This window comes from Leucoraja erinacea, chromosome 15 (genome assembly GCF_028641065.1).
Source record: "Leucoraja erinacea ecotype New England chromosome 15, Leri_hhj_1, whole genome shotgun sequence".
NCBI classification, from domain to species: Eukaryota; Metazoa; Chordata; class Chondrichthyes; order Rajiformes; family Rajidae; genus Leucoraja; species Leucoraja erinaceus.
In genome coordinates this window covers 3,460,100-3,472,437 of record NC_073391.1, presented here as the reverse complement: position 1 = coordinate 3,472,437, position 12,338 = coordinate 3,460,100, and the positions used below count along the sequence as shown (strand labels likewise).

At 48.1% G+C, this 12,338-nt stretch overlaps 1 protein-coding gene across 1 annotated transcript in view; it reads right to left on the bottom strand.

Annotated features, from left to right (window-relative positions):
- LOC129703906 (myoferlin-like) overlaps positions 1–12,338 on the bottom strand; it is a 329,673-nt gene that overhangs the window by 169,353 nt on the left and 147,982 nt on the right. The window contains exons 24-25 of the mRNA XM_055646609.1: positions 8,429–8,560; positions 6,457–6,620 (exon numbers count right to left, since the gene is read on the bottom strand). Coding sequence (XP_055502584.1) covers positions 6,457–6,620; positions 8,429–8,560 — 296 coding nt within the window. The remainder of the gene's footprint in view (positions 1–6,456; positions 6,621–8,428; positions 8,561–12,338) is intronic.

The window sequence follows — 12,338 nt, the reverse complement described above, 5'->3', positions numbered from 1 at the left end:
TGTGATGTCACAATGCCCAATGCTCAAATACATTGTTGCCATAGAGAACGCTCAGTGATTGTTCAAATTCTTCACTAACTGTCATTCTGACTTTGCTTGTGAAGTGAAAAGTCCTGAATTGCATTTGTCTGATGCAGGAAGATTGTTCCAGATGTTGGGGAAGTCCAGGACACGCGGGTCACAGTTTAAGGATAAAGGGGAAATCCTTTAGTACTGAGATAAGGAAAACATTTTTCACACAGATAGTGGTGAGTCTCTGGAACTTTCTGCCACAGAAGGTAGTTGAGGCCAGTTCATTGGCTATATTTAAGAGGGAGTTAGATGCGGCCCTTGTGGCTAAAGGGATCAGGGGGTAATGGAGAGAAGGCAGGTACGGGATACTGAGCTGGATGATTAGAGTAAAGAGTGCAAAGAGTAGGAGTAAACGGGTCCTTTTCACAATGGCAGGCAGTGACTAGTGGGGTACCCCAAGGCTCGGTGCTGGGACCCCAGCTATTTACAATATATATTAATGATCTGGATGAGGGAATTGAAGGCAATATCTCCAAGTTTGCGGATGACACTAAGCTGGGGGGCAGTGTTAGCTGTGAGGAGGATGCTAGGAGACTGCAGGGTGACTTGGATAGGCTGGGTGAGTGGGCAAATGTTTGGCAGATGCAGTATAATGTGGATAAATGTGAGGTTATCCATTTTGGTGGCAAAAACGGGAAAGCAGACTATTATCTAAATGGTGGCCGATTGGGAAAGGGGGAGATGCAGCGAGACCTGGGTGTCATGGTACACCAGTCATTGAGGGTAGGCATGCAGGTGCAGCAGGCAGTAAAGAAAGTGAATGGTATGTTAGCTTTCATTGCAAAAGGATTTGAGTATAGGAGCAGAGAGGTTCTACTGCAGTTGTACAGGGTCTTGGTGAGACCACACCTGGAGTATTGCGTACAGTTTTGGTCTCCAAATCTGAGGAAGGACATTATTGCCATAGAGGGAGTGGAGAGACGGTTCACCAGACTGATTCCTGGGATGTCAGGACTGTCTTATGAAGAAAGACTGGATAGGCTTGGTTTATACTCTCTAGAATTTAGGAGATTGAGAGGGGATCTTATAGAAACTTACAAAATTCTTAAGGGGTTGGACAGGCTAGATGCAGGAAGATTGTTCCCGATGTTAGGGAAGTCCAGGACAAGGGGTCACAGCTTAAGGATAAGGGGGAAATCCTTTAAAACCGAGATGAGAAGAACTTTTTTCACACAGAGAGTGGTGAATCTCTGGAACTCTCTGCCACAGAGAGTAATTGAGGCCAGTTCAATGGCTATAGTTCTGGGGGGGTGAGGTGTGGCCATTGTGGCTAAGGGGATCAGGGGGGTATGGAGAGAAGGCAGGTACGGGATACTGAGTTGGATGATCAGCCATGATCATATTGAATGGCGGTGCAGGCTCGAAGGGCCGAATGGCCTACTCCTGCACCTAATGTTTCTATGTTTCTATCAGCCGTGATCATATTGAATGGAGAATGGTGCAGGCTCGAAGGGCCGAATGGCCTACTACTGCACTTAATTTCTATGTTTCTATGTGTCCCTCTCCTCACCCCTCTCCCTCTGCCACCCATCTCTCTCTCTCCCCCACCCCCCTTCCCTCTCTACCACCACCCCCTTCCCCCTACCCCTCTGTCCCTCGTCTACCACTCCCGCTACCCCTCTGCCCCTCCCTCCCTCCCCGCTCTTCCACTTCTCTCCCACTGTCTCCTCCCCCTCTCCCATCCCATCCCTCTCTCCCCCACCCCCTTCCCTCTCTACCCCACCCCCTACCTCTCTCTCCCCCCACACCCTTCCCCTATCCCTCTGTCCCTCTTCCATCAATCCCGCTACCCCTCTCCTCCTTCCTCCCCACTCTTTCCCCTCTTTCCCCCCACCCCCTCTCCCCATCCCACCCTGCTCCCCTCCCTCCCCATCCCCCCTACCCCAAAGCTCCCTCCCCATCCCTCACCCCCTACCCCTGCTCTCCTTTCACTCCCAAATCTATCCCGTTTCCTCCTCCTCCCTCCCCTCTTCTCACCCCCCACGCCGTTGGGGGAAACAGACCATAGAGGGAGTACAGAGTAGGTTCAACAGACTGATTCCTGGGATGTCAGGACTTTCAAATGAAGAAAGACTGGATAGACTTGGCTTGTACTCGCTAGATTTTAGAAGATTGAGGGGGGATCTTACAGAAACTTACAAAATTCTTAAGGGGTTGGACAGGCTAGATGCAGGAACATTGTTCCAGATGTTGGGGAAGTCCAGAACAAGGGGTCACAGTTTAAGGATAAGGGGGAAATCCTTTATGACCGAGATGAGAAAAACATTTTTCACACAGAGAATGGTGAATCTCTGGAATTCTCTGCCACAGAGGGTAGTTGAGGCCAGTTCATTGGCTATATTTAAGAGGGAGTTAGATGTGGCCCTTGTGGCTAAGGGGATCAGGGGGTATGGAGAGAAGGCAGGTAGAGGATACTGAGTTGGATGATCAGCCATGATCATATTGAATGGTGGTGCAGGCTCGAAGGGGCGAATGGCCTACTACTGCACTTAATTTCTATGTTTCCCTCTCCTCACCCCTCTCCCTCTCCTCACCCCTCTCCCTCTCCTTACCCCTCTCCCTCTCTCCCTTCCCTCTCTACCCCACCCCCTTCCCTCTCTCCCTCCACCCCTCTCCCCTCCCTCCCCCATCCCCCCCCCCCCCCACATCTCTCTCCCCATCCCCCTCTCTCACCCCCCCTACCCCGCTCTCCTTCCCCTCCCAAATCTGTCATGTTTCCTCCTCCTCCCCTCCCCTCCCTCCCCTCTTCTCACCCCCACCCCCCACCTGTGAGTTTTGGGGGGGTGGTTAATTTGAGTATGATGCCGCAGCCCCTACTCCCCCTCCCCATCCCCCCCCCCCCCCCCCCTTCCCCGCAAACGCCGTTGGGGAAACAGACCCAACGGGTCTGCACTTGGTCTAGTATATTACTAAAAAGTCTGTTCTTGACCGGTTTTGGCGATCTGTGCTGCGATTTCCGAGAGAACGCCGCCACCTACGGCTGTCATTTTTGGCCACCTCGCTCAGAGCCCCCCTCCGCCGCATGTGTGCCGAGGATTTTTCCCATTGATGAAATATGACAGAGATATTAATGCTCCCCCCCCTCCTCTCCACTCCCCCCTCCTCTCCTCTCCCCCCTCCTCTCCTCTCCCCCTCTCCCCCTCTCTCTCCTTCGCCCCCCTCTCCTCTCTCTCCCCTCTCCTCCCTCCCCATCCCCTCCCCACCATCCCTCCCCTAAACCCCCCTCCCCTCCCTCCCCCTCCCTGCTGCTCCCCCTCCCCCACACCTCACCCCCCTCTCAGCACGCCCTCTGTCTCCCCTTCACTCTCACCCTCGATCGCTCCTCCCCTCCACCCCCACCTTTCCCCTCTCACCTACCCTCCCTCTTCTCCTCCTTGCCACCCCCCTCTCCCTCTTGCCCCTCTCTCTGTGTCTCTGCCCCTTCCCTCTCTGTCCTCACTCCCTACCCCCCCCCCCCCTCCCCCCCCAGTTGTGACCGCACGTTGGGGGCTTGGCGTCAGTGGGTAGGGGGGTGTTGGGGTAAAATGCGCAAATTAATAACATTAATATAATATCAAGGGGGTTAATTAGCGTGAGTGGGGGGGGGGGGGGGGGGGGAGATAGTTAGTGTGTGTGACGCTGCATGCCGCCTCTCCCCCCCCCCACAACCTCAAGTTAGGGGAACAGACCCAACGGGTCTGCACTTGGTCTAGTATAAATATATATAGATATATATATGTGTGTGTGTGTGTGTGTATAATATATATACCCACACACACACACACACAATTTCCCTCCTGGGATTAATAAAGTTCTATCGTATAGTATAGCATGTGTAGGATGGAAGTGCAGATGCTGGTTTAAACAGAAGATATGGCCCCATGGTCCTGAACTTAATTAAAACGACAAGTGTGGCATTTCCTGCGGTTGCGAGGGAAAGTGCCAGGAGGGGGGGTGGTTTGGGTGGGAAGGGACGAATTGACCAGGAAGTTACAGAGGGAGCGGAGCGGTCTCTGCAGAAAGCCAACAGGGGAAGAGATGGGAAGATGTGGCCAGTGGTGGGATTGGTAGACAAAAAAGCTGTAGAAAATCAGCGGTTAAGGCAGCATCTATGGAGCGAAGGAATAGATGACGTTTCGGGTCAAGACCCTTCTTCAGATTGATGTCGGGGGGGGAAGGGGTGTCATGAAAAAGAAAGGAAGAGGCGGAGACAGTAGGCTGTGGGTGAGCTGGGAATAGGAGGGAAAGGAGGGAGAAAGCAAGGGCTACCTGAAATTAGAGAAGCCAATGTTCATATCACTGGGGTGTAAACTACCCAAGGAAATATGAGATGCTGCTCCTCCAATATGCGGTGGGCCTCACTCTGGCCATGGAGGAGGTCCAGGACAGAAAGGTCGGATTCGGAATGTGAGGGTGAGTTGAAGTGCTGAGCCACCGGGAGATCAGGTTGGTTAATGCGAACTGAGTGGAGGTGTTGTGGGAAGCGATCGCCAAGCCTGCGCTTGGTCTCACCGAGGTTGATCATACGCTGAATAATCCAACCAGATTTTTGTTTGGAAGTGGAAAGAAATAATAGAAATTGCATTCATTGCAATGTGTAAAAAGAGTTGAGATAATATATTATAATTTTGCTACATGTCAATGTGTTATATATCGTCTTGATTGTTGAATATGTTTAGTTTGTGGCTTTATTTGAAGCAGAAATAATATGTGAATGCTTCATTGAGCATAATTCCGACTGGTAACTACGCACTTCGTCCAAGCACATTATCGCACACGTCATGCAAGCCGTCTTAAATGACCACCTAAACTGTCATTTGGCAAGTTAAAAAGCTGCCAAGGTTGCCCGGCTGACAACTGAGAAAAAAAATTAAGTGAGAGCCCTGCAAGGTGTATAATATTTTTGACACTGTCATAGGCCTTTCTTACATATGCTGTCACAACGCTGTCTCTAAACAACCCTTCAGTCATTTTCCTTGCCCTCCATTTCAGAATAATAGTGTTTTAAGCCAATAACTCGACACTAGCAGTGGCAATAAATAAATAAATAAACAAATAAATAAAGCACAGCTTTCCAGCCCCATATCAAATTGCTGGAGAAACTCAGCGGGTGCAGCAGCATCTATGATGCGAAGGAAATAGGCAACGTTTCGGGCCGAAACGTTGCCCATTTCCTTCGCTCCATAGATGCTGCCACACCAGGTGGTATTCTGGGCCTTAGGAGGCAGAGTATAAAACCCAGGGATGTTCCACCTTGACACAACATCGGTGAGCTTTGCCTGAAGAGTTCCATTTCTGGTCGCTGCAATTATATGTGCGTTAGAGGGTCCAGAAAAGATTCATGGTTCTTGGGTTGAAGCGCTATAGTTATAAAGATAGACGAGAGCGGCTCGGGCTTTGTTTTTGTGCAAGAAGGCTGAAGGGGGATTAGATAGAGAATAGACAATAGGTGCAGGAGTAGGCCATTCAGCCCTTCGAGCCAGCACCGCCATTCACTGTGATCATGGCTGATCATCCACAATCAGTGCCTGGGGCATCTGGTTCTGGACTCCCCCAACATCAGGTACATGTTTCCTGCCTCCAGCTTGTCCAATCCATTAATAATCTTATATGTTCCAATAAGATGGACGTAAATGAAATGTTGGTGGATCAGGAACAGAGCAGATAGAGGGAGGACAATCCTTTTAGTGGCAAGGAAGACAGGACATCACAGGTATAAATTCAAGGGGAAGGCAATTGAAAGCAATACGAGGAAAAGCTGTGAAAATGAGCCGAGTGTGGTTGGAATCTAAAATGTTCCAGCTAATGCAGAAACAGTAGATTCCACTCTGGCCTTCAAGAGGAAATTGAATAAATACGTTGGAAAATAAAATTTGCAAGGCTACAAAAAAAGGCAGGCTGGTAATACTAGAGATGTAATACGAAGAGCTTGCGTTAATCAGTGGGTCAGACAGCATCTCTGTAGAGAAGGATTAGGCAACGCTTTGGGTCAAGACCCTTCTTCAAACAGTCAGGGGACAGGGAACCGAGAGATAATGATGCAACTGGGTTGTAAGTTGCCACTTGCAATCCGAGTGTTTCTCTCAAAGAGCGGCACTAACACAGGGGCCGAATGGTCTCCTACTGTATTCATCGTTCTTTGATTCACGACTAAATACAAAGCTTGGGTTGCTGTTTATTTGACCTTATTGGGTTTTAATAGATTTCCTGCTTTTCTACGAGGTGGGGGGGGGGGGGGGGGGGGGGGGAAGAAAATTAAAAAAAAATTAAATTAAACCAGCGCAAATATTTTAGCAAAAGACGCAGGTTCACGAGCAAAGTATTTCAGTCTTTCTTATTAAACTATATTGGGAACAACATGATGTACAATTGTTTAGAGTCAATTTAGATGGACAAGGGTCTGACCTTCTTTCAGGATCAATGAACCAGTCTTCTTCCCATTCCCAGCTTTTCGGGGGCATGAAGCTCTCTTTCTTCAGCTTTATTTTACCTGTCACATCAGAAAACTTGTGGCGGCCCACAAGCCCAGTAGTGCCCCATTTGCCCATGAGCTGGATTTGGTTTTCGTACTGCACACAAGAAAAAAAAACAGGTTAAAAAAGAACTAGCAGTAACACAAAACAACTACATCGAATGTTCGACAAAAATCCACATGGAAATCGAGAGCACTTTTTATAGGTGACACTCATCAGCTGAGAGCGAGTTAGAAAAATTAAACATTTTTTAAATTAAAAATGATAGCGTCTGGTTAAGCACAAGCATGTCAAACAAAAATTTTCAACTACAGGTCGATCAAAGGCCAAGACTGTTGACCAAAATGTATTAAATAAGCAGAGTGTTTCAGTGGGGTCCACTCAGATCTCCACCACCAAAGTAGCACTTTGATTTTCCTGCCCTATGCTGAGAGGAAGTGACATTTTTACTACCTGAAACAGAAGTGGTAAAACACCCCATCAAATATGCAGTTGAACATGAGGGAGGAAACACATTAGCAATGACAGTACGCTCACAACTTGGGATAAATCATACACCACATCATCTGCTAGCATACTAAAGAAAATGGATGTTACGCAAAACTGGACAATGACTGAAGCATCACTTGGATTCCTGCTGGAATCTTCCAGAGTCAACTGGGCCTCCCTTGCATAGGGAATGCTTGCAGAGTCCCACAGTGGCTTCAGGCCACCATGACCACCAACACAATATCTGTATCCTGAGAGAGGCAAGAAGTGTCAAGAGTTCCAGGAGATGTCCATGGTCTCCATCCAGCTGACCACAGTCTTCAACAGTCAACCATGCAGCCACGAAAATCTTGCCCAACAAATCTGACAAAGCTGCACAGAGTCTCTTGCCCAAAGTAGGAGAATCGAGGACCAGAGGACATAGGTTTACGGTGAAGGGGAAAATGATTTAATAGAATATTTTCCCACACAAAAGGTGGTGGATGTATGGAACAAGCTGCCAGGGGATGTAGTTGCTGGAGGGACTATCCCAACATTTAAGAAACAGTTAGACAAATACATGGATAGGACAGGTTTAGAGAGATATGGACCAAACGCAGGCAGGTAGGTGTGGTGTAGCTGGGACATGTTGGCTGGCATTGGCAAGTTGGGCCAAAGGGCCTGTTTCCACACTCTATTAGTCCTGTCCCACGGTACGAGTTCATTCCAAGAGCTCTCCCAAGTTTAAAAAAAAAATGTAACTCATGGTAAGCATGAAGAATGAACATAACGGGTACGTCGGAGCTCAGGGACGTCTCTTCGTGGCTCGTAACGCTAACAGCAGGTACTCGGTAAGACTCGCTAACGGCAGAAAAGCACGGGAAGACTCGTGAAGATTTTTCAACATGATGAAAAATGTCCACGAGAGTCTCGAGTACCGACGAGTGAACACAAAATCCCACCATTTGTTTATGTATGTGAGGGGCAATAGCCGAACAGCAGATAACAACTCAGCATGCACTGGTGGTCTGCAATATTTCTCACTGAACAAAAAAATAATTGCATGCAAGATAGAGAATGTTGTGCAATGTTCAAGGCAATCCATGCATTAACTCATCTGTAAGAAAATCAAAGACCCTGCTCTGCCTTTCAGGAATAGATCTCCAAAGACTCGCATCGTCTCGTAAAACCTGGCGCATTCCTGATCTTGAATGTGCAATCGATTTTTAACTAGTGAACCTTGGGTTGTCCGTCAAGCTGAAACATCCTCTTCACATCCATCCTGCCAAGTCCACCTCTAGATCCATGTGGTTCAAAGCTAATCTGCTTTCATTGTAAAACAAGGACAACCTTTGGATCTGCCCAGAGGTGCTTCCCGATTTGTGGAGAATCTTAAGCATTCCGATTTTAGAACACAAACCATGCTTCTGGCTTACCAATTCCGAAAATACACTGAAGTTTCCTTCAGAAAAGCTGTTGAATTTTTTCTCCACGGCCGAAAGTCCGAGCCAAAAGCGAACCCGCAACTGAGATGGTATTTTGGAACCTTTGTACTTGTCTTCCAAATACTAGGAGAAAGATTAAGACATTTATTTTTTGAGCAAAATCCAACATTTAGAATTGCAAGTAATCAACAGTAACCAGGTGCTCTGGTTTCCTCCCACACTCCAAAGATGTACAGTTTGGACTTTAATGGGTTTTGGTAAAGATTGTAAATTATCCCCAGCATGTATGATAGTGTTGGTGTACGGGAAACGCTGGTCAGCATGAACTCTGTGGGCTGAAGGGCCTGTTTTTATGCTAAAAATACATACAATGCGTGTTCAATGCAAGTGACAAGTGGATGAGTTTCTTTCTACTGGTTTTACCAAGTCAAGCTTTTCAGTTTGGGTAGTCATGGGCAAAGATCTTAGAGCAGAGCAAGATGGGTTACTCTCACGCAAACGTGTAGTACGCTCATGGGCGGATTCATGGGTGATTATAGGACCCATTTTAACAACCAGCCTCCGCCATCTTGTTCCGCCATCTTGCTCCGGCCACAGAAACATCAATCAGCTTCCCACCAATCTAATCTATGAGAAGTGTAGCTTGTATTTGTTCCATCTACAACTCGTACAGCAAAGTCAATCATAGACTCAACAAAGGCCAGCATTGAGTTGCTAAACAAGTTACACAATGACACTTGAGATCCATGGAGCCCAGTGGACACAATCGGCCCACCCGTCCTGCAATATTGAACATGAGCTGGAGATTCTGGTAGAGTCAGTTATTAAAGATGGGATAGCAGCACATTTGGAAAGTGGTGAAATCATTGGACAAAGTCAGCATGGATTTACGAAAGGTAAATCATGTCTGACGAATCTTATAGAATTTTTCGAGGATGTAACTAGTAGCGTGGATAGGGGAGAACCAGTGGATGTGGTGTAGCTGGACTTCCAGAAGGCTTTCGACAAGGTCCCACATAAGAGATTAGTATACAAACTTAAAGCACACGGCATTGGGGGTTCAGTATTGATGTGGATAGAGAACTGGCAGGCAAACAGGAAGCAAAGAGTAGGAGTAAACGGGTCCTTTTCACAATGGCAGGCAGTGACTAGTGGGGTACCGCAAGGCTCAGTGCTGGGTCCCCAGCTATTTACAATATATATTAATGATCTGGATGAGGGAATTGAAGGCAATATCTCCAAGTTTGCGGATGACACTAAGCTGGGGGGCAGTGTTAGCTGTGAGGAGGATGCTAGGAGACTGCAAGGTGACTTGGATAGGCTGGGGGAGTGGGCAAATGTTTGGCAGATGCAGTATAATGTGGATAAATGTGAGGTTATCCATTTTGGTGGCAAGAACGGGAAAGCAGACCATTATCTAAATGGTGGCAGATTGGGAAAGGGGGAGATGCAGCGAGACCTGGGTGTCATGGTACACCAGTCATTGAAGGTAGGCATGCAGGTGCAGCAGGCAGTAAAGAAAGCGAATGGTATGTTAGCTTTCATTGCAAAAGGATTTGAGTATAGGAGCAGGGAGGTTCTACTGCAGTTGTACAGGGTCTTGGTGAGACCACACCTGGAGTATTGCGTACAGTTTTGGTCTCCAAATCTGAGGAAGGACATTATTGCCATAGAGGGAGTGCAGAGAAGGTTCACCAGACTGATTCCTGGGATGTCAGGACTGTCTTATGAAGAAAGACTGGATAGACTTGGTTTATACTCTCTAGAATTTAGGAGATTGAGAGGGGATCTTATAGAAACTTACAAAATTCTTAAGGGGTTGGACAGGCTAGATGCAGGAATATTGTTCCCGATGTTGGGGAAGTCCAGGACAAGGGGTCACAGCTTAAGGATAAGGGGGAAATCCTTTAAAACCGAGATGAGAAGAACTTTTTTCACACAGAGAGTGGTGAATCTCTGGAACTCTCTGCCACCGAGGGTAGTTGAGGCCAGTTCATTGGCTATGTTTAAGAGGGAGTTAGATGTGGCCCTTGTGGCTAAGGGGATCAGGGGATATGGAGAGAAGGCAGGTACGGGATACTGAGTTGGATGATCAGCCATGATCATATTGAATGGTGGTGCAGGCTCGAAGGGCCGAAGGGCCGAATGGCCTACTCCTGCACCTAATTTCTATGTTTCTATGTTCTGGTAGTTACTACATTCTCATGGTGCAGAGATGGTTATTCATGTTGAGAATGGGTAGTTTAGGTTCAGAGTAGTAGGTTTACTAGTTCTCTGCGGGGATCATCAGTTCACTTGCAATTAGTTAAGGGCCTATCCCACTTGGGCCTCATTTGCACATCCCAAAATCCTGGGGCGCCGTACGCGACTTTGCATCACTGCCTACGTCACCACGCACCATGCGCGTGTAATGCGCACCATGCGCGTGTCATGACGCGTGAATGATGTCGCATAAATGACACGCAAATGACGCCCAAGTGGGACAGGCCCTTTAAACTCTTTCTTTTCCAAGTTGGTGGTGCTTGTAAGCTCACTGCCACGCATGGGGTCGCACAGGGGTGCAGCTGGTAAAGCTAGAGACCTGGGTTTGATCCTGACCTTGGGTGCTGTCTGTGTTGAGCTTGCACGTTCTTCCCGTGATGCAGGGGTTTCCTCTGGGGATCTCCAGTTTCCTCCCACATCCCAAAGACCATGTGTGTTTGTAAGTTAACCGGCCTCTATAAATTACTCTTGGTGTGTAGAGTGTGTGTGTGGTGTGTGGTGTGTGGACGGCGGCACCGGGAGCCCGCGGCTCCCTGGAGGGAGACCGCTTTTCAGGGCTCTCGCAACGGCGACTTCCCCCGCCCGAGTTGCGGGGTTGAAGAGCTCCTGGAGCGGGGCCTACATCACTGCCCCGCGCGGCTTGGAATGGCCGCGGGACTCTGCGAGCGCACGCCGGGGGCTCTAGCAGCAAGACCCGGTGTGCGACCTTGCATCACCCGGCGTGGCTTTAATGGCCGCGGGACAATCGCCATCGCCAGCCGGGGGCTTTGACTTTGACTCTGACATCGGGGGGGGGGGAGAGTGCAGTGGAGAGATAAGTTTATTAGGCCTTCCATCACAGCGATGTGATGGATGTTTATGTAAATTATGTTGTGTCTTGGGTCTATGTGTTTGTAATGTATGGCTGCAGAAACGGCATTTCGTTTGGACCTCAAGGGGTCCAAATGACAATTAAATGTATCTTGTATCTTGAGATAGGATGGAAAAGTAGGATAATATGGAACTGGTGTGAAATGGTGATCGATAATTGGCATGGACTCGGTGGGCCAAAGAGCTCGCTTTCTTGCTGTGTCTTTCAATCAATAAATTTAACCATCAAAAAGTTTACTCAAACTTACAAAGATTTCCTCTTTGTGGGGGAGGGGGAAAATGTTGGGGATGGATTGTACAACATGTCAAATAAACACATTGAGATTCAACTTTTCAGTAGCTTGATTTTGAAATCCAAAATCTGGCAGCAGTTCTTGCCCCCCCCCCCCCCCTCCCCCCCCCCCCACCCCACTCACCCTCTCCTTCATCATCCCCCACCCTCTGCCCTCCATTCAATGTTGACTGCCAAGGATAACAAATATAATGATTGTTCCACAAGGGGGTGGCAAAATACTTGGACCAAAACTTGATTCAGACAGTATTTTCTACCACAACTCACAACATTACAGATACTGCGTTATATACTTCAGATTTTACTTCGGAGTCACGTGAGGGACTCCATGAAAGAAACCCGCTACGCGCATGCGTGTCATATCGCATACACGCATTGAAGGAGTCAGAAGTGGGAGACAACGTCTCCCTAGAGAGAAAGGCAAAGAAGCAGGTAAGAGACTGCAAAATTTTTCCACTTACCTTGCAGGTAGGAAAT